This window comes from Malaclemys terrapin, chromosome 7 (assembly GCF_027887155.1).
Source record: "Malaclemys terrapin pileata isolate rMalTer1 chromosome 7, rMalTer1.hap1, whole genome shotgun sequence".
Lineage (NCBI taxonomy): Eukaryota > Metazoa > Chordata > Testudines > Emydidae > Malaclemys > Malaclemys terrapin.
Genome location: NC_071511.1, coordinates 99,787,906 through 99,810,791, shown reverse-complemented (window position 1 = coordinate 99,810,791; position 22,886 = coordinate 99,787,906). Strand labels below are relative to the sequence as shown.

The 22,886-nt window shown below is 43.2% G+C and overlaps 1 protein-coding gene across 6 annotated transcripts in view; it reads left to right on the top strand.

Moving 5' to 3' along the window:
• Positions 1–14,612, top strand: part of INPP5A (inositol polyphosphate-5-phosphatase A) — a 419,473-nt gene extending 404,861 nt beyond the window's left edge. For 4 of the 6 annotated variants that reach the window (XM_054034303.1, XM_054034302.1, XM_054034306.1 and 1 more), the window contains 3 exons: positions 6,512–6,623; positions 12,711–12,779; positions 14,340–14,612. In XM_054034303.1, coding sequence (XP_053890278.1) covers positions 6,512–6,623; positions 12,711–12,779; positions 14,340–14,486 — 328 coding nt within the window. In that variant the 3' untranslated portion in view covers positions 14,487–14,612. Of the gene's footprint in view, positions 1–6,511; positions 6,624–12,710; positions 12,780–14,157; positions 14,246–14,339 lie in introns of all 6 variants that reach the window. The other 2 variants (XM_054034304.1, XM_054034305.1) reach the window with 2 other exon arrangements.
• The last annotated feature ends 8,274 nt before the right edge of the window (positions 14,613–22,886 follow it).

The following is a 22,886-nucleotide window of genomic DNA, read 5'->3' as shown; positions in this document are numbered from 1 at the left end:
CCATGTGTTGTTGGGCAAGGATATCATAATGCATACATGCAAAGATATGGAGTGAAGCTTTCACAGGGAACCTTAATTCTGGTGTTTCCTATCTTTTTGAATGTTTGATGTGGCAACATTAATGTTTTTCAAAATATTTTGTCTGTAATTACTTATAACATTTAGAGGTGTTCCAACAGCGAGAGTGGTTGACCATAAAGAAATGCAGGTAATGTTTTGGATCCCTTCTTGCTAGCATGAAATCAGCATATTAATAAACACTATGACGCTGAGGATATTAGGACGCCAAAGCTACCATTATGTATGTGACATGGCACTGTCCCTTTCTAGTTCCCTTTCTGGAGACATGTATTAGAAGAATAGCCCTGATTTTTGGTTGTGCTCGTAATTAGCTTTGGTTCCTCTTAAACTGAGAAATACTCACGTTTTGCATTCTCTATACAAATGAGAAAAGAATTGGTTGTGGATTGCCACAAAGGCAGCTCAAAATTAATGTTCAAACTGGAAATGCAAATCAACTCAGGTCAAATTGAGATCTGGTAACGTCATTAAAGTCAGTGGGATGATTTTGGCTTTTTGAGTAGGAACTTGAAGCTGTGCTGTACTGGAAGTTGCCAAATTGGAAGAGGTTCCTTTCTGACAGGAGTAAAATGTGGTTCTCGTTGGGCACTCATGCTGACCGTGCTGGTCATGACCCATGATATCTCCAGATGGTTCATCTTCAGAATTTCTAGTGCCTCCGAGTTCCGGGTGTGTAAGCAATGCAGCAGCAAGCTCATGTGCTTATGACAGATTTGCATAGGAAACTGAAAATGAGCAATGTCCCAAGTCGCAGCTTAGGGTTTATTTTTTGTCTTGGTGAATTTTGTAATGCCTCTTTCTTCAATGGCAGCACCAAGGTGATATTGGTTAATGCAGACAATATTTATGATTGTTATATGAAGAAAATTTGGAAAAATTGTACTGAAACTACTATAAGCTATTAATTAAAACTATGGCACTGTATGATGAGGATGCTGGGCAGTGACTATGTCTTATTTCAGAAAAATACAATTATAACTTTTGCTTGCAAAAATCTACTTAAGGCACAGATAAACTGCACATAATGAGCCCCAAACTGTCTGCTGTGTTGTTTTGGGGGCTGTTCTGTCCCTTCCCCAATTCCCATTCTTGTGAAGATGGAGAGGGTGCCCCTGCCAAGTGATCCTCTAGGGCATGCAGCAAGTATAAACACCTTCAGATGTCTCTTAGGGTATGTCTGTGCTCCAATGTAAGCCCAGGGTTAGAGGGACTTGAGTCAGCCAACCCATGTTAGGGGTGGACTTGAACATCTACATTATATTTTAACCCTATGACTTTTCTAACCTGTGCTTGAACCTAGGGCTCTGGCGCCCGCATTGCAGCACACAGACCCAAGTCAAAAAGTCGAAGTAACCATATACCAGAGTCCTTAGCACCTCCGGCCCCAAAATGTGGCTGTTCTAGCACTGGGACCATGGTGCACTGGGAGAAAATTTTACTGCCTGCCCTGCACGTTGCCAGGAAGCAGCTCACTTTGCAAAAGGCTTGATTGGTTTGCTCTCCATTGCCAACCCAGAAAGGACTCTGATAGTGTGCTTGAAGATCAGTGATCATAAGAGAATGAGTTAATGCTGACCTGAGCTGCTGCCGTTCACAAAGGGTGGGTGGCTTCCATTTTCAATAGAGTGGAATGCAGATTGTTGGGATAGAGAGCACTAAGGAAGTTGTCCCATGGAATTGTGGGATACTTCTGGCTGATTCCCAGGACCCAAATCAAACGGGGCTGCATCTACACTGCAAAGCAATAAGGCTGAGATCCTGGGTTCCAGCTTAAGTCAAGCTCAGACCCTCCAGCACTACAGTGTCCTGGAACCCTGGGCCTGATCCCTGGGTTAGCACAATTGCAGTGTAGACACAAAGAGGAAGGTTATGCTTGAGTCTGGGCTCAAGCATGGGCTTTATGTTGCAGGATAGACATACCTGTGGGTATGTCTACACTGCAAAAAAAAAAAATGTGGCTGGCCCATGCCAACCAACTCGGGCTCATGGGACTTGGGCTGCGGGGCTGTTTCATTGCTAAGTAGATTTCTGGGCTTGGGCTGGAGCCCAGGCTCTAGGACCCTACAGGGATGGAGGTCCCTAAGAGCCCTGTGTTGGCCTGTGTAGAGGAACCACATCAGTTCCATTACATCTGTACCCCTCCTCAACCATGAAGGAAGGGGCCAGATTTTTGCCCTTCCTTCTTTGTGGTGCACTCTCTTATCAATTTTTCTCATATCTCAGTATTGTATGGGGAGTGAGGATGGTATGGTCTGGCAAATGTACAGTGACATGGTAGGTGAATTCCAGTGCACTGGGGGTGTAGCCGCGCTGGGTGCTACTACACCTTTAGAATGGAGTTTGGGTTCTTTTCCCCCTTCACACCAAACTTGGGTAGAGGAGGATTTGTCCCAGACCGATTTGGGTTAAATTGCTATATTCAGCTGATCATGGTTGGATAACTAATTACAGCACTTCTTTCAGCTCTAATCTCAGCAATATAGTTCCAAGCTTAGATATAAGAAATCTGATTTTGTTTGTCAAAGCTATTTCTAAACTACAGTAACTTCTTTATAGAGTCTTCATCATTAAAGGGCCTGGGGAATCGCCAGGAGTCTTCATAATGTGAAAATGATGAGATCAATAAAGCAGATTTGTAAATACCAATTTACAGAATATAGACTCGTAAATTAAATACTGTAATACTTAAGTTTAGACGATCTTTCTAGGTACAGAGCATAACACTTTCAGAGCCATAGTGTTTATACTGTAAAAGGGTGGGTTATATGAAATGTGATTGATTCATATAACTTCTCTAATAAAAAGTAGTGTTTGTTATGTTGGGCTCTTGTGCAAGTAAAGCAAGAGATGCATTCATAGGTTACCAGAAAAAGTCAACTCTTAAATTGCAAACAAAGAGCTTCAGCTACCAACCATATTACATCATCAAAACATCTCATGGACACTCAGAAATAAGCTGTACTTCTGTATGGCAGTGAAGCAGCAAATTGAATTCTCATAATATGTTTTGAAAATGAGTCTTGTTAGGTTTGATGAGGTGGAAAAGGTACTGAGATCACTGGTTTGTTCCAATACATTCAGTACACTTTACTTGGCTGTTTGCCATGGCTAATCTTTTTAATGGCAGTATAGCTTGTAAACCCATTTGATAGAAAGCTATGCATCTCAGTTTTATAATATCACACCAAGTAGGGTGGTAAATAACTTTCTATTCAAGCATGAAAGCCTTTTTTTGTTACAATCCCAGAAATCTTATTTTAAAAACCTTATCTTGAAAGCTTCAGTAATTCCTTTATGAATTCAGCAATAAGCAGAATAAAAGGAAAACCTCCTGATTTATATTTATTATTTTTTAAATGCACCCATCCAGTCCTCTTATTCAAAGACTTATGAGTTCACCTATCTAGCACTTATTTCTAAAAATACATCAATAATTTAAGAACAATGTCCAACAAATTGAATCATCTCAGAACTCTCTGGATTCCTCAAAAAACTCCCCATTCGCTTACTCACTGTCCTCTTTAGAAAAAGTCTGGGAGAACAACTGAGGCTTGCAGCATGACCTTGAAGGTCAGCAAATTCAAAGTTATGGAGAATCCAAATATTAAGTGCATCCCATTGTCAATGATCCCTCACTGAAAAGGAACTGGTTTCAGCCCCCTGACAGCTAAACCAGGGGCTATTAGCTGAAGTGCCTGAGATGATTTTGACTCTGTGGCCTCACATGGATGTGGTCTCTGAGGTAATCAGAGTTCAACCTATTTAAATCATTATAGGTTACTTCAGCTGCATTTAGAAATTAAGCAGAAGCCATCACAAAACCCACACGTGATGGAGCATCCTCCTAGAAAATGTCCCTAAACAAATAAACCATCATAGTCTGTGGAGTGGTCTACAGAGAGCATATCGCAGTGTCCCCTTCTCAAAATGACTACTGTGGTGAGGTCTGTATCCAACAGATGAAGATGCATCCTTCGAAACATCTTTCATTCTCATTGACTGCTGCTACAGGGACATCCAGAAGCAGTTGAAGATCCAACAAAACTCCCTGGTTTGGTTGGACAATTTCTCCGCATTAGAGAGCTGATACCACCTCTTCGGTGTCTTCACATTGAACCTACCAGTTTAACTCCAGCCTTGTCTGGATTGATTTGCATCCAAAACCCAAGACCCGATTCCATCATTCTTATGTGAGAGAACTACTTAAAACTATTGTGGCAACAGAAGAAACTTGGATTTAGTAAGGGATACTGTAGCGGTGTAGCAGAAAATGGTAGCCCTAAGTGCTGTGTCAAAATTTAAATACCAACTATGCAAATGAATGCCTCTCCCAAGTCAATGGATGAACAAAGTTAAGAAGGAAACATGGCCCGACTGACACCTGAAAATCTGCAGTTTGGCTCATGTGTCCAGGTACTTCTTGTAACCAAACATGTCTGTCTGGTTTTGGCCTAAGCATTGTCCAATTAATATTTGCTACTACTGTGATTGCACAAAGAGGAATAAAACTTAAAACAATTAGGAGAACTAAAGAAGAGCCATTCTTTTCAGAATCCAGTGGCATTTATTCTCCACTACAACATTTTTATAAAAAATTACCCCTTAGATGTTTAGCATATGGGCTTTCATAATCAGATTTTATGAACAACTAGGCAGGTCAAATAGTGGGCTTAACATTTTGAAACTTTACTAGTTTTTTTCAGAAGGTATAATTTTCTTGGTTGCTATTCAACTATTTATTCATTTATTTATTGCCGGACAGTTCCCATTAACATCACTCAGGAGCAGCAGAAAGAATATTAAGCACATAGTGCCATTCTGTCCATTCTGTGGTATTGTTTCGTTGGCTTCATAGTAGAGGTTAAAGCTGATAACTTTTCCTTTGCAGTTAGGATGACCAGATAGCACGAGTGAAAAATCGGGACGGGGGTGAGAGGTAATAGGAGCCCATATTTAAAAAATAGCCCCAAATATCGGGACTGTCCCTATAAAATTGGGACATCTGGTCACACTATTTGCAGTTTCCCTGTTTTTTTTTTCATTAGGGCTGAACCTTGATTGTGCTGGCTGTAGATGGTGACGGTAGGGTTGCCAGATGGGTAGATAAAATTTGGCTAAAATAGAATTATAAAAGGGAGGGGGATTAAAATTATATAACAAGGAACTAATGGGTATCTTGTGATGTTAAAGCGCAGCAGCTCCCTTGCTCATTGCTTGCAAATATGCTTAGGCAATATAGTAATGCCAGGAAGCTTCATTAGATAAGCATCTATATTGAATTCAAAGAAAATGCACCCACATATACCTTCCATCTTATCTGCTTTATTCCAAACACCTTTACCAAAGAGACAAAATATGTGTGTGTGCTATTACTGTGACTTCAGATTGAGTTATGGCATTTTGTAAAGCTTTTTAGTTTCATTTCCCCTTGTTTTCATTTGCCTTTCAGTCATTATCTCCCCCTGTATCACCAGCTGCCCATTCTTAAAGAGAAAGCCCACAGCCATGCTTCCCCTTGAGCCATCAGGGAGCCCAGAAAAGCAGCCAGAGTTCACCTACCACTTGGATTTGTATGGATAGATCTCTGTATTTCAGTGAAGTCTAGGCCGCTGTGGGGTTTTCAAGTCTCTGACTCTGTGTCCTGGGTAATTCCTGAAATAGTTCCCCCTTGAGGGAGTCATTCAAAGGAAATTCAGTGAGAAGAACATCAGTTTCCTGAGTACTTCCCCACATTAATTTATACCCCAGAGTCATATGCAATGGTCCACTGTGTTCAAAGATTTTGTTCTTGCTTTAGTCCTTCTCCATTGTTGTTGTTCTTGTTATTTATTATTGTAGAGCTTAGGAGCACCAGTCCTAGGTGCTGTACAAACACAGAACAAACAGCCAGGCCATGTCCCCAAAGAGTTTACAATCTAAGTATAAGACAAAATTCAACAGATGGATCTCTAAAAATAAGAGCTTATTTTCTCTCCCAAAAAAAAATAGGTGCGAGGTAAGAGTGTGGTGCTTTGAGATTTAAAGGGAGATGAAGAAAAGTTTTTAGAAGAACACACAACTTTTTAGACTAAAATGAGTGTATAAGGATGAGGAGCAAAATAGAGGTAAACTATGACTGTTTCAAAAAAATAACAAGTCATTGATTTTTATTAAGGGCCAGCTCCTCTGAGGTGCTAAGCACCCCTCTTTCTCAGGGGATGAGTACATTGAGCACTTTAAAGGAATTGCTCAGCATCTTGCAGGATTAGGCCTTAAATTTAGGAATGGGAGGGACATATGTGTTAAACAGGTACATTTTGAAAGAACTGACTTTTGCAGGTTTAAAAAAAAAAAAACGGTGCGGATTGAGCCAGTGGCTATTAAAGCTGCCTTGCAGACAGTTAAAAAGCCAGGCTGGTTGCTGACCGATGTTGCACTGATTCTTTTCCAGTTATCCATACAGTGAAGATTGTAGCCAGGGAAAGCAGTACATGAATACTAGATGTCCAGCTTGGTGTGATAGAATTCTGATGTCGCATTCAGCCAAGGAACTGATTCTAAAAGTAAGTACACCCATGTGATCACATTATTTTCTAGTTATTTCTTCATTTATCTTCAACGTAGCATTTGTTTTTGTTTGCTATTTCTTGCCTCTCCCTCAATTTTTAACTGTCCAGAGTAAACCCCAGCGATAGTTGAAGGCAGCAACACGAAAGCAATAATCACATTTTTCCTTTATACAAAACTTTTCATCTGAGGATCTTAGTGTTTTACAAACACTGTACAATTAAGTTTCACAACACCTCTGTGAGACATAGTCCTCTGATTTCAGTGCACAGTGATAAGCCTAATTTTGTCAATGCCGTAGCAACAATGTAGCTCAAGAATTTCCCAGTTCCCCCCCTCCCTTCTCCCTCCCTGGCCCTTTTTTGCTGTACAGATACTGAGCCAGATCCTGGGATCAGACCAAACTACACACTTCACAACCGAGTAGAAAGGGGACCTTGGTATTCCCCTTATCCTGAGTGTAGGACTGGTCCCTATGCCAGGTTACAGCAACCTGAATGCTGTCACAATTTACACATGTTGCAAATGGGCCCAGAGAACCAAAAACACATAAGGAGATCATAGGGGCATCCGATTCAGGCCTCTTTGTTCTTACCATGCCCCATTTTCCTGCTATGCCAGAAGTGGATGTGAGGGACATGCTAGAGCAGTGGTGAGCAACCTACGGCACGCGGCCCGTCAGGGTAATCCGCTGGCAGGCCGCGAGACAGTTTGTTTACATTGACCGTCCGCAGGCATGGCCACCCACAGCTCCCAGTGGCTGCGGTTCACCTTTCCCAGCCAATGGGAGCTGCAGACTGTCAATGTAAACAAATTGTCTCGCAGCTTGCCAGCGGATTACCGACAGGCTGCAGGTTACCCACCACTGTGCGAGAGTGTCTGTGCTGTGACTTTCTACCACACTACAGTGAGGTGATCTTCTTGGGGTTATTCCAGAGGGCTTTACTGACCGATTGTGATGGTTGTGCAGTCACAGCAGCTTCATCACACCCATGAATCTTGCCCGCCTTCTCCAAAAATGTCTTGGCTTGACAAGCTTATTTAAGACACAACGCTCTGTGTTTATCTTTGTTTTTCTGCATACTAATGTGTTTTCTTAACATTTGTTAATTACAATAGGTAGGGTTGGAAAATAAATCCTCATGCTACTGGCTGTGTGTGTGTGTGTGTGTGTGTGTGTGTGTGTGTGTGTGTAGTACTGAAACACTTCAAACTTGATTTATGTTTATAATCTTCTCTCTTTCCCTCTCTCATCAGTGTTGTGTATCTCATGATAATGTTTGCCTTACAGAAAGTTAAATAATTACAATCAAAAGATAACTCACTGAAATGTGAGACCATTTTTTCCATAGCTACTCAAGTTTCCATCTCTCGAAAGCACTTCTTCTCACATGTTAAACTCTAAGAAGTGCTGGTATTAACACCTTTTAAACTTTTCACCAAATCCTCATTCGTGGTGAAATTCACCCCTCATTGCAACTTGGTTTGTTCAGGGAAATTCTTGAGGTCTGGTGAATGGAATTCACCTCCTTAACTTGGGGATAGGCTGTGGCTATAGTACAGCCCCTCTGTGACTAATCCTGTCACAGGTCTGGAACAGCATTTTAAGCCCTTCTGCATCTCCTGTATAAATGTTGCCAGCCAATGGATCCACAGAGATTCCAGATCTCGATCCATGATGGCCTTTTTGGGGCCAGGATAGGGACCTCCTTCATGTGCGGAAGCACTGCAGCAGCCCCCATGTGGCTGCTCTGTCCAAGGTCTTCCTATACGGCCACAAGGCTGAAATATGAAAAGGGCCCTATGCACCTGGATTGATTTAATCTTTTAATTGGTGGTTAATGCTAGGGTTACCATACGTCCGGATTTTCCCGGACATGTCCGGCTTTTTGGGCTCCAAATCCCCGTCCAGGGGGAAATCCCAAAAAGCCGGACATGTCCGGGAAAATCGGACATGCGGTCGGTGGCTCGGGTGCCGGGTGCCGGGCCGGGGGCTCGGGGGCTCAGCCGGCGGTGCTCGGGGGGGCCCGGGGCCGGGCCGGGCCGGGGGGCTCGGCCGGCGGCTCGGGTGCCGGGTGCCGGGCCGGGTGCTGGGCCGGGGGCTCGGCCGGCGGCTCGGGTGCCGGGTGCCGGGCCGGGTGCTGGGCCGGGGGCTCGGCCGGCGGCTCGGGTGCCGGGTGCCGGGCCGGGTGCTGGGCCGGGGGCTCGGCCGGCGGCTCGGGTGCCGGGTGCCGGGCCGGGTGCTGGGCCGGGGGCTCGGCCGGCGGTGCTCGGGGGGGCCGGGTGCCGGGCCGGGGACTCGGGTGCCTGGCCGGGCCGGGGGCTGGGCCGGGGGCTCGGCCGGCGGTGCTCGGGGGGGCCGGGTGCCGGGCCGGGGACTCGGGTGCCTGGCCGGGCCGGGGGCTCGGCCGGCGGTGCTCGGGGGGGCCCGGGGCCGGGCCGGGGGCTCGGGGGGCCTGGCCGGCAGGGCCGGGCCGGGCCGGGGGCCCGGCCGGCGGTGCTCGGGGGGGCCCGGGGCCGGGCCGGGTCGGGGGGCTCGGCCGGCGGCTCGGGTGCCGGGTGCCGGGCCGGGTGCTGGGCCGGGGGCTCGGCCGGCGGTGCTCGGGGGGGCCGGGTGCCGGGCCGGGCCGGGGGGCTCGGCCGGCGGCTCGGGTGCCGGGTCGGGTGCCGGCGGTGCTCGGGGTGGCCGGGTGCCGGGCCGGGTGCTGGGCCGGGGGCTCGGCCGGCGGTGCTCGGGGGGGCCCGGTGCCGGGCCCGGACGGGGTCTCGGGTGCCGGGTCGGGGGCTCGGCCGGCGGTGCCGGGCCGGGCCGGGGGCTCGGGGGACGGGCTGGGGACCTGCGGTGCCGGGGGTGGGCCGCGCCTCCTCCCCCCCCCCCACACACCCCCCTTACCTGCTTCAGGCTTCCCGCGACTCAAATGTTCGCGGGAAGCAGGGGAGGGGGCGGAGACTTTGGGGCGGGCGCGGGGGCGGGGCTGGGGGCGGGGCTGGGGCCCCTTTAAAGTGTCCTCCTTTCGGAGGCACTAAATATGGTAACCCTAGTTAATGCCATCAGTGAGCTCAAAATAAAGGCAATATTATTCTGTTTATTAGGCACAATAATTAAAATGTATACAACATCTGAATACTGTGGAACCCTAGTATTCAGTAAGAAAGCAATACCGGGAAAACAGAGTTGCCAAACAAGAGGTAGGAACAGAGAATGAACTGGATATGACCTTTCTATGCAATACTGCAGCATAAAAAGTCAATGGAAATTTGGGCTGCATATGTAGAATCATATACCAAAGAGATGATAATTTTGCATCTCTATATGACACTGGTAAGACAGTAAATACAATATTGCTTATGCTTCTAGACATCCATGGAATTCTCCATAACAAAGGACAGAGTGACCAATGAGGGAAGATTTTAAAAATTAGCTATGAATCAGAGGAGATATAACTGTGTATAAATGTTTAAAGGTGAAAACACCACCAAAGAGAGGAATTGTTTGATTATATTAGGGAGTGTAACCAAATGTAATGGGACAAACTTAAACATAGGAAAATGAAGGCTGAACACCAGAGAAAATCTGTAACAATGAGGTCAATTGGCCTGAAATAATCTCCATAGGGAAGTGGCAGAAGTTCACTTGGAGCATTAAGGGCTGAATTTTCAAAATCCTTTTTAATCTTGTGTCTGCAATTTTGCATTTGCAAATTTTGGGCATGCTATTTTGGATATGGACAAAGATTTGTGCATACAAAAATTACAGAGGGAAATTAGAGCCACATTTTTCTGCTGATGTAAATTGCACAGCTGCATTAACTTCAGTTTAGGTGTTCCAATTTACTCCAGCAGAGAATAAGGTTCTTATCCAGCTGTAGGCCACTTGGAAATTTTGGCCCATAAAACTTGAGCAAAGCAATAGAAAATATACAATAGGGAAGAGTACTGAATTGGTGGAGGAAAGAAAAAGATGATGCAATGGGTCTAAGTCATTTCTAAATTTCTTGATTATATGCAGCAAACTATATTTGGCTTCCCGCCGACTTCAGATCTTATTTCTTTATAATGGTTTACAATGTGCACTATTAGAAATATTTGAACCTTAAAAAAAGGATCAGTGAGGAAACCAAAAGCACTCTATCAGACTATACTTAATTGCAAGTCTGATACATTCTTATACCTTAAATAGTTGTGTATCTTTAAAAATTAGAGACAGAATTTCTTTGGTATAACTAATTGTTGAGAAATTATTATGCATTGTTCTTTTTTTTTTTTTTTTTATGTGTTAGTGCTTTGTTGTAGGTATCTGAAAAATTGCTTTTCAGTTCTGGCCGACTTATCTCTTATTTCAAAGAACAAATTTTAGTAAATCGGCACTTTTTCAGTGCTTTGTAGAAAAAGGAGTAGTGTGTGCAAATTAGCACACAACACAGTATGTTCAGCTCCACACACTAGGCGTTACAGATTGTACAGACATGGGGCTGTAAACAGCTTTCGTGCAACATCATCTATCATGCTATGGTCGGTTACCTCACCATCATGTTATTTTATGCTTCCTGAGCCCTAAAACACCAAAGGTTGCCCACTGCTAGGGAGTTGCGTTGATGCCTGATAGCATGCAGTAATGAATGCTCAGCCAAGTGTATATTGTTTCTGCTTGTGCGCCGCTGTAATTTGTTTATCTGTCTAAAGATTATGCAGTTGAAAATCCACAATTTTATGCTGCCTTTGTAAATTATCAAGTCGCTTTTGATGAATGTATCCCCACTTCCGATGGTAGTGGCATTATGATCTTGAAATATTGGAAAGTGCTCATGCATACAATGCAGAAGGTTATGTTTTTATATTTTTTGGCAGACAACCATGCTATAAAGTAAATCTGACCTTAAGCTTCCTAACTGCATTAAAGATAATTCAGTTTTAACTTTATAGTCCTAAATGCTGCTGTTTATATAAAGTTCTTGCCCAGTCAAACTTGACTGATTACAGATGAGAAAATCTTGACTGTTTCATACAAAATAAATGAGTATTGTAAACTATTTTAAAGCACATCTATGATTGTATTAGAGACTTGCCAGTGTGCAGACTCCAGATTTAATTAGCTTCCAGGAATTGTTTAGTATAATAAGAAATTGTAAGCCTCTCTGTGTGTTTATTTCTAAAGGGTGGTGCTAGATAAAATAGGCTGTCAAAATCACACGTTCAGTGTAAATGGCAGAAAGATGAGTACGTTCTATTATTTATTAAATCATAGCTGCAAAGAGAACAAGTGTATAAGAAGAAAGTTCAACATAGAGTAGAATGAAAGCAGTTCACAGGGCTGGCTAGAGGAATGCTCGCCTTCAGTTGATTTTCTTAAGATATTTTGAATGCTCTTTTTATTAAAGGAAAGTATCTAATAGAAGTAGGATTCTTTTGCTTTCTTCTTTCATAGCTAAATATTTTAACTGTTTTGTACAAAATATTCAACAGCTGTTTCTACTTGTTTAATTTTATATAGTTGATGCAATAACACAATGGGGTCCATGGCTAGGCTCTTAGGTGCTCAGGTAATTCAACTAATAAATAATAAGGATAAAGGATGTGTTAATGTTTCTGCTTGTACATTTAAAATACTACTATATGGGTACATAGGATGTTTTGTAATGAGACAATGTGAATTCCATGTTATTCCAAGAGCGACATGCCTGTCCTATGTAATTCAGTAAAAAGATTTCTGAGCTGTTCCTAAAAGAGAGGACTTTGGTGAAACCACTTGCTGCATTTCACTGATACAAAATTTGAATGTAGCTATAACTGAGTCCTTAGTTTCCACATCTTAAATATTAGTTGCTAAAAGTTGGTAAAGCCCTAAAAGGCAGTGGTAGTGATTTGTAAGTATTTTATTTGGAAATTTCACAAAGCTTTGCAATGGATATTTAATGTAACGTTCTATGTAATCTTTGTTCTGAGGAGCCAAATTGAATATGCCCTCACTAAGAAATCTTGTTGCATGTTCTTACTGAACTTCCATTCCTGTAACCTTTCCTTATTTAGTTTTCTCTGAAATCTGAAAAATAACTGAACTGACTAGTCTTTTTTTTTTTAATTAGTCAGAAAATGATGAGAAGATAGTGATTTATGACCATATTGGGCCAAATGTCTGCATGGGGGATCACAAGGTAATTTAACTCAGTTTTACAGTATTGTATTATACTACATTTTATTAGGAACATAGAATGTGTGTATTAATTTCTATTCCTTTTATATTGAAGTCAATTATTTTCCCCCTTTTTTATTTTAAACTAGATGCTTTGGAAAATTTTATACAAGTTGGGGTTAAATTCAACTGAAATCAGTAGAAATGCTATATTAGGTACAAGCACAAGTTTCAGTAAAGAATAGGATAATGTTCCAGAAGGCAGCATAAAAACATACTATAATTTGAAATCAGTATGAGCAAATATATCTGTATTTATAACCTTACCTAAATAAAGTGCCCATGAAAAACTTTAGTTTCACTTAGTTATCGAGATTGTTTCCTGAATATAATTTTAATGAATTTGGTGTCTAGTTGACTGCTAGAATAATAAAATGCTGACAGTACCATATATAAGCAACAGGTAAGAAAAAGAATACTTAGCGATATGCCAGTTGTTTAAAAAGATCAAAGATGATAAAAACATAAATTTTAAGTAACCCGTATAGTTAGCTAATTCTCTTCTGAAGATACCACCAACTGGAACTGCAGTTAGAAATATTTGATCAATAAGCACCTGGTTTCTTTGAAAATCCTATAAACAACTAAAAACATCTCTGAAATTTTAAGACTGACTATCCATGTAAAAATTCAGTTAGAAATCTGAAAACTATACTGCAATATCATTGACAGATGTACTGCAGTGGCTCTTGAATTATGATTTTAGGAATGGTAATGGGATACTTAATAACTCCTCTGTGTGAGCATGTATGTATGTATGTATGTATATATATAAATGATGACTGTAGAAATAAATAAATACAAATTTACAAATATAGTAAATTTTTATTTATTTATTTGTTTGTTTTTATAGTCATAATTTTTGTGGCGGTAGTAAAATCTTTTTCAAAGGAAGAAGGGATCTTACTGATATAGTAACTTGATTGATAAAATTAAAAGTGCAGTGTCCTTCAGGAATAGAGTAATAGCCAGATTGGATACAATCATTTTGATTTCTTTTATGACTGATTTATTTAACAAGCATCCTCTTTCAACAGAGTTAATATTATGACAAATGAAATAAGGTGCTATGTAGAGGGCTCAATCCTGCTTCTATTGAGATCGATGGCATGATTCCCATAGATTTCAATGGGAGCACAGGATCGGCCCAATAAGTTGCTGTCTTCCTGGATCTCTTGAGAATTGTAAGATTATAGTAATGAAGGAAGTCTAGATTATTCCATCAGTTTGTTACTGGTTATAGATTGATTCTTACTCTGTTTGAAATAATCATTACAAAGTGTTTGATCTCTTTCTACCTTTCAAGTGTATAACCCCTATTTCTCCCTAACTTGCTGCAGCCTGTGTTCCTGTCCTTTCGAATAGCTGCTGGGGCAGGTAAACCTATTGCAAATGTGCACAAGTGTTGTGTCGTGCAGTGATGTGGTGGTAAATATCATTTTTTTCCCCTTTGTTTATATTTTCTACATCATTTCCCCTTTGTGTTTATTTTTCTTTTAAAAAAATGCCAATTCTGCAACAGGAAAAAGATGCCCTCGAAATGAGAAGATCTTTCGTGAAACCACCCTGTAGCATGGAGGAGGAAAGAATAAGCAGTATATTGAAATGCATAATCCTAACAGCTGTATTGATAAATCAAGTCTTGAGTGCCACATTTTTAGACTGCTGATCGTACACTATGCTTCAGCATCTGGACTTTGTTCGGGAAAAGCCTCACATACCTCACTGTCTTGTATGTTCATGTGACATCAAGTAGAAATGTGGAATTATATATATATATATATATATATATATATATATATATATATATATATATATATATATAAAAAATATGTCACGGTTCTGTTGCCAAAACTCTAATAGACAGCAGAGATGTTCTGTATTTTAGATTTCACAATTTTCAACTTTTAATAAGTGTTTGTCAATGTGGAAAAGCTACTTCAGCACATTTTAAACTTTTAAAGGTGTCATGCCTAACATTATATATCTGTACCATTTGGGGGTTTTGTACATTGGATTATATAGATAGAGATTTTGATGGTTTTAAATGGTATTTTCTTCATTGACCAAGGCTTATGGTTTGTTTTAGTTTTAGAATTTTGTTTTGTTTTTCATTTTTTATAGATTTTTTTCCTCATGTTATTTACTATTCTGCCATGTAACATGGTTTTGAATCACACAGCAGCTGCTTTCTATACATACATATGTGTGTGTCTATATATATATATGTATGTGTGTGTATATATACACAGATATATAAATAATTTATAAACTTTACCAAAACGTATGCTAAATATACTTTCCATTATGACTGCTTGAGAGTGCCATATCAGCAATTAGTGTTGGAGTCTAGCAGTTTTAGTTAAGTGTACATCAACAATCAACATTTATAAAACAAATAATATATAGCAGTGCCATCATCAATACAGATATATAGTATACTATATAGCACATATATTAGCAGTTTCACTTTGTTACTCCTATAATACCTTCTTTCTAAGTACTATTAAGGACTGAATGTGAAGTCTCTAGTTAGATTTGGGTGTACCTTTCAAGAATTTTGTAAACTGTTTTTGTCTGTCTTTTGTTACTGTTTTATGGTGCCAAGTATTGTATATTAAAACAATAACAACATGGGAGAAGAAAATTAGAAGTCTGTTTCAGATAGCATCTGCACCCAACACAGACTGTATTTATACAAAGTGTTAGCGAAAAGGACTGTAAATTTTCTTACTTAGTAGCTATGTGCAACCTGCAACATAACCTTGTTATGAACATTTTTCTCCCACCACAAAGTACAACATTAAAAGGTGATTAGAGAGTCTGTTGATGAAACACAAATGTATGTTTTATTGATTTAATTTAGAACACTACAGAGTTCATGGACTGTGTGATGGCATTAGATTGATGCTTGATTTTGGTATAAATCACTACCATTGAAAATGATTTGATGTCCGCTTGCAGAATTTGTTTTCACGACAATACAGTCTGGGTTTGTATTAAGTACTGTTGTTCATAGGGTTTCTGCAGCTCTGTAATGTCAATGTGCCATGTTGCAATATAACCACCTGGTAATTCTATTTAACACAAATAGAGATTCAACTCATGGTAACTTTGAAGGCCTTTAGAAATGAGTACTCTGGTTCTCAAGCAATAAATCTGATCATAATGAAAAATGACTGTGTCTGTCCCATTAATTTTGGGTGTGGGGATTAGGCAGAAATATGAAGTTGTCCTCTTAATTTTCTGCTAATTGACTATATTCTTTTTTTGTCTGAAAACCTAGGCAGATAATAAGATGCATTATTTTGTATAAATTGAAACACAATACAAACTGAGAAGAAATTTAACAAACTGCTTGCACTTTAAAATGTGGGATTATTTTATTATAAATTGTTAATCTGACTATAACAGTGTATTTATAGCTACTCCTAATAATATACCAACACCACCAGGATCTTTAAACTGCTAGCCCCTGATCGCTTTATAGATACTGGTCTACATGCTCTTTCCTGAGCTCTCTTGTCATAAAAAATAATACTGCCTCTTAAAAAAGGGAAAAAACTAAAGACTTCATATAGACTAGGTAAAATAATAAACTGTGGGACCATAAAGAATTCTAAGCCATCTAAAGAAGAAACAGCTATACAGATGACCTATTAGGGTAACTTGTTGAGTTGAGAAATTCTCAACAAAATTAATTCAACAACATTCATAAAATGCTATTTCAGTGTTTAAAAAATTGGAGGCATGATCTTTCAAATGTGTGGGCCCCAAGTAGTAAGTTTTAAGAAAGATCCCTAATAGAAATTCCTCTTCTTGAATAATATCTTGAAAGCCTAATAGTTTGTGGTAAAATATTTTATATTTACCTAAAGTTTTCTATCAAATTACACATTCACTGAATTGTATGTTCTCCCCTTCATGGCATTAATGCTGCTAAAGTCACAGTGTTCATTAAATACTAACTTCAGTATGTAACCTTTTTTTTTTTTTAATATGCAACATTGATTGTATAACTATTGTGTTTTAATCTGAATATGGATTTCTACAATGGAGAATTTCGCTCTAGTGCGACTATTAATTTAATATTATAGAATATAGACTGTTCCAATCAGGCCAATATAGCATTGTGTTCCCAGCAATCCCATTATAGTTAGTAGAAATAACAACAGATTGTTGTGGATGGAGAGGTTAAATACCTCTTGCTCTTGGTCAGTTTCATGGGTTAAAAGCTACCTTGAGCTATAGAAAGATACAAATAACTGAATATATATTTCTGGGCACCTTGAAACTCAATTAATTAAAAATAAAGTCTGTAGAGGAACAATTGTAAGAATTCAGGCTGGCCTCTTAACTATAGGAGGTTTTATAATCCTGTCACTTTCCCTTAGCAATCAGTTAATGTGCTTAGATTTGTCCCTGTAGTTCCAGTTGTAATGAAGCAGGCACTACCGTTCGCATTCATGTATATTCAAGACACACTGGGGGCCAAAGTAAGGATTTTTCTTAACTTGATTTTTAAATGTAGATAAATAGAGCTTAGTCCTTCAAACCCTTATTGCCTTCAGTGGGACCTTTCGCCTGAGTAAGAATTTACGGGACCGCCCCTAGAATAATTAGCTGCCCTGACAGAAAGACTCCGATGCGTTAAAAGTCAGAGTGAAATAAATCGGCCTCCTCCCAAACCCCGAAGTGACACCACCTGAATCTCCTCTGTGTGAACATCCTGAGGCGCAGCTCTAACCAATCACCAGAGAGCTGATCATTAGGGCTGGTAGGTGGATAAGCAGCCTCTACGCTGAGGAAGGAAGAGATCAATGTGTCCCAGTAAAGTGAAGTAGCTTTCTGGAATCTAAGCTTTTCTGTCTTTCCTTTGGAAAGGTGTTGCCATCTGAGAAGTAAGTGCAAAGGTGAAATCCCATCGGGCTCTCTGAAGAGGGATTGGGGCTCTTTCCATCAGCTATTTATCAAATTGGAAGCACATCAAAGTATGAAACATGAGGAAGGAAACAAGGACTGAAAGATCACAGTAAACCGAGTAAATATGAAAATACAAGAACAAACAGTACACCTTGGGTACTTGCCTTCTTCAGTAGCAGCCCTAAATTTCTTCCCTGGTCAGGCCACATTTACAGGGGACAGGATAATGTATTAATGAACCTTTAGCCTTTCTACAACATTGTCAATTAAAGACAACATGGGGAATAACGCTAACCTGTCAAAAGAGGGCTGCACTTGTAGTATACCTAAATTATATGTCTAATGGACTATTTTGCATAAAGAGGTGAACTAGCCACAGATAAATGGCTCCTACTGTGCAGCTGATCTAGCTGTAGTAAGCTTGCTAGGAAAGGGCGGAGAAGGAAGGGCTGGGGGCTTAGTTCGGCCACCTTTTAGTGAGAGAGGAAATGTGGTTTTAGGTTAACTACTGTATTGATTCTCTGTCGGAACCTCTGGTTTGTCACTTACCTGATAAGAAGTTAGTGTCTTGAGAAAATACTTATTTGGCTTTAAGTTATAAATGGTTTGAGACCTCAGTTGTAATGCCATTTTAGGTGGTTTATTAGCCATAGAAAGGGCACTAGCCGCTCCTCTAGCAGCCGGTCCCAGACATGCTCTGCCTGGCTTTGGCCACAGAGCGCTTGCCCCTCAGCTGGGGACATTGCCCAGCCCTCCTTAGCGCTCAGAGACACTAACGGAAGGGGTGCTTCACAGAGGGCGTTGCAGTACACCTTGAGGACCTACCAGCTCCTCTAAAGCCGCAGATATTGCTGTGACCTCTGCGGTGAGGGCCGAGTTAAGATCTTTCTATCTGCCTCGTTTGTATGGAAGCAGACAAAAGCTGCACGCAGTCTTTTCCCCCGGGCTTAAACGTGTGGTATACCCACCCGGCCAGACCAGCGGGGGAGCTTGCTCCGTGCGCACGGGCGTGGGGGCGACTGGTCTGCAGGCTCCAGCCATGCGTCTTCCTACAAAATGAGCTTGCTGGACTTTAGAGGTCTCTGAGGAATAAGAGCGGCCACAGCCGACATCAGCCCAGGTCCTAGCAGCAACGGCTTGTGCTGAAGAGAAGGGCCCACACTCATGGGCCACTCAACAGGATACTCGGGGTCAGGCCCCAGCCACTCCGCGGCCTTTACTCGGGGCTGATTCCCACGGGCTCTCAAGGCAATTCTGCAGGAGTGAGGCCGGCAGACTTGGGACCTGTGCGTGGCGCCCCTGGGGCGGGGGTATAACAAGTGCTGGGGGGGGGAGGGGGGCGAGCTGGCTCTGGGCTCCCCTGCTCCCACTGAAAACGCAGCTGAAGAAGTGAGGGTTTTACCCAGGAAAGCTTATGCCCAAATAAATCTGTTAGTCTTTAAGGTGCAACCAGACTCCTCGTTGTTTTGTAGCTACAGACTAAGACAGCTACCCCCTGATACAAACCCCGTTTGAACCACGTGTGGCCTCCGACCCATCAATCTGCTCCACTGTCAAAAAGAAACTAGAGCCGCTCCTCCCTCTGCTCGGGGCTAGCGGGGCCGGCAGCGAGCTGCGGCGCCCAGCCCCAGGGCAGGAGAGGAGGTTGGGACCGGGCCACAGCCGGCTCTCGGCTTGTTTCTTGCCGAAGCGGGAGGCGGCCCTGGGGGGTGCCGGCTGCAAGCGAAGGGCATGCCGGGTTCCCCCGCCCCAGGAGAGGGGCGCAGGGAGGTGAATCTGCCCCTGCTGGAGATCCGCGCAAGGCGGCAGCTTTCCCCTCCCCAGGTCAGCGGCTAAGGCCGGAGCCCGGCCGGGCGCTGCTGCGGAACTGTCAGTGAGGCTCCGGGACGCGTGTTCAGCCGGACCGGTCTCCGGGGCACCAAACCCGCTGCTTGTCCCCCGCCGCGCGAGTCCCCGGGCAGCGCCCCAAGCTAGGCGGGGAGGCTGCCCGGACCCAGCCCTGCGCGTCTCCCGGGGCGGCCTGCGGGGGTCGCCGAGCCCGATTCTGGTCCAGGGGCTCCCTGCAGCCCGAAGACGCCCCTGCCCAGCGGAGCCTGTGGCCTTTTGGGGGCAGAGACTCCGGCGCTGCCGTCTGCGCTGGGCTCTGGAGGCTCCTGGCGTCCTGCCGGCGGAGCGGGGCGCTCCAAGACTCCCGCGGCTGGTCGGCTCACAGAAGGGTGGGAACCGGCCGGGCAGCGCAGGCTAGCACCTAGGCACAGCGCCTGCTTTAACGGCGGGGCCCAATTCATGCTGCTGCCGGGGGCGGGGAGATGTAAAGAGATTAACAAAGGACCCGATCCCACAAGCCTCGCTCAGTCAAAAGCCCAGTGGATCGCGGGATGGGGCCCAAACGCCAGGTCTGAGCCAAGACGCATTTAGCTGTGGGGTCTTACAAGAGGCGCCTATTATGATGCTTTAAATGGTCCAGTTTTAATGCTGGAGAAACCCCTTTAGTTGGAGTTAAAGCGGTTGCCAGACACTGCTCCCATCCAAGTGGCTTTCTTTAAAGTGATCAGGGACTGAATCATCGCAGGGAAAACTTAAGGACTCCCAGCGTTTGGAAACGGGTTTTCTTTTCTTTTCTTTTTTCTGGCTGCCTGGCAAGTAAAGAACGGCCCTGCTTGGCTTTTCTGTGTAGCCCATTGCATTTGCTCAGATTGCAAAACAGCAGCTGAGAAGCAGAAAGAATGTCTCATTCATTTAAATAAAAAAACCTAACAATGAAACTCGCCTGGACTCTTAAGGCCCTTGAATACTCACAGAGCCCAGTTGCAAAAACCCTGCTGATCGTGTCCTCCTCACGAAGCACTCACTGTACGACTGTGGGAGCATCTTTCTCCCGCCTGCAGGTTTCCTCCCTAGCCACTTATGAATTGTCCAAACCAAAATTTTAAATATTTTGTCAAATAATCGGTGTCCTCTAAATAAAAATCACCGATTAGCTGGAAAGACAGAGCTGTTAGCTTTCACTACCCACGGTTTCCGATAAAGATAGCACCAAAAAGAAATAAAATAAATCCTATTTCTACCGTTCTACTAGTAAGGTCAAAAAGTTGGCCCTGTAGGCTTCTGTCTTTGGGATGGTGTCAAGATAACAGTGGGCGTTAAGCTACTAAGTGCCTACGTGAATCTAACAGATGCTTACCACTTACTGTTGGAAAAACAACGTCTTATACTGCAACTCTCTCCCCAGAAGGCAGCTGTTAAATACCTAGTTTGGTAGCTGCTTGTAGGATGTTTCCGATTTTATATATAAAAGAAAGAGAGTTAATACACTCTCCCTCCCTCCTTCGGAATACAGATACATTGGAAAGATGTTGCTTCTTTCTTTTGGTACGTGCCAGGGACACATTTTAAGTTTTGCAACTTGTGTTGCGCTCCCCGTTTAGTGGTCAGGAAATGTGGTATTTGGTGCATTCACAGCCGAGCTTTTCTGAACAGGTATGTGAAGATGAATTTATACATACGTATTGGACATAACTTTTCCTCCCGCTCATCCCATCCTGGAAATCTGGGCTCCTCTTTCTTTCAGGGTCCAGTGTGATTTTCCCTTCTGTGCCCGAACCAGTGGCACCCTTCGCCCCCCACCCCTCCTGGCTCGGCTAAGGGAACTCACATTCTCTTACTCTATTTTAATGGAATATTTTTCATGGACTGGGAGAATGGCCACAATAAACCGCGAAAGGAACTTCCTAGTTCTTGGCAAGCCAAACCTGAGCAAGCTCCTTCCCCCAGGGGCCTGCTTTTTCCAGCACTGTGCTCCGCACGTTCAGCAGCAGCAAATTTGGAAAACGAAAAGGCACAAAAAGCGGTGAACAATTGCAAAGCGGTGATTTACAAAACAATAATCATAGACTTGGAGAAAGTGGTATCGGTGTCTTTGTCTCTGTCCCTTCGCTCTCCCCGCCCCCCCATGCGCAGAGCTCTTAGTTCTTCCAAAATAAGCTCTAAACGCCAGTTAGCAAAGTCTGGCTCAGATCACAAGTTCAGATCCTCGAACCTCTTTGCTTTGGGTGTACATTTACAAAGGATTTAAAATAGTAGTAACAAACCAGTTTTGCAGAGGAAGCAACAATTGGTAGGTGGCTGAGACTAACCTCCAGCTCAGGCAAGGAGCTTGAATCTGCCAGGGGGTTATTTCTGCAAACCGCTCTGCTTCCAGTGACTTTGGGGCCGGGAAAGGCTGGTGGCAGGACTAAGGCCCGACCCTGCATTCCTTGGTGCTGGCTTCGGGGAGCACAGGGCGAGGGGTTAGTTCCCTCGCGTGTTTCATTTGTGCACTAGGGTTTAATGAAACGAAACGCAAAAACGAAGCCAATAACTCCGCCAACGATTAAAAGGGAAGGTGAACTGCTGCTATTTCTCACACACAATGAAAGCACTGGCCAGGGTAAGCGCTCGGGACAAGCCCTTACCGCCCCAGCCTCCAAACGGGCAGTGCATTAGCTATATAGCCAGGGTTACACCCCGATTCCACCCCTTGCTTTCCACTCGAGCTCCTGTCATCGGCGGGGTTCGCTCTGATTTCCAATACAGCGGGTCACTAGGAGAGGCGCCGCTCCGGACCGGACAGGGGCAAAGGAGCCGACTGAATCTCTTGCTTTGGAGCTCAGTTGGGACGCGAGCCCCTTGAAAACGTTCCCAGTCCCCACCCCTGTGACACCGCAGCGCGAAGTTACCCTGCAACAGTTGGGCGAGCTTCTAACTCCAACCTCTTCTCTCCCCCCTTCCCCTTAAATAAACCTTCGAAATATTACTGGGCCCGGCTGAGATTTAAAAACAAACCCCGGGCCACGCGCTAAAACAGCTTTGCTTCTAGAACAACAAATTACTCCCCCCTCACCCCCACACTGGGATTGACTTCAGTTAGCACCCCCCCCTTTGCCGAGCTGGGACCCCCAACTACCTCAGGGGGGTTAAAATCCCTACTTATTGTGAACTACATGGGGGTGAGATGGAAAAAGTAAAATTAAACAAAAAATCGGGGGGAAACGCGCCAAAGGAGAAGCTTGTTAAATAATTTATTGATTTATACAAAGTCTTTCCAACCGGCATGGAGGGAATAGTTTTAATCCAATTTAAACTCAAGTGTCCAGTTTTGTCTGTC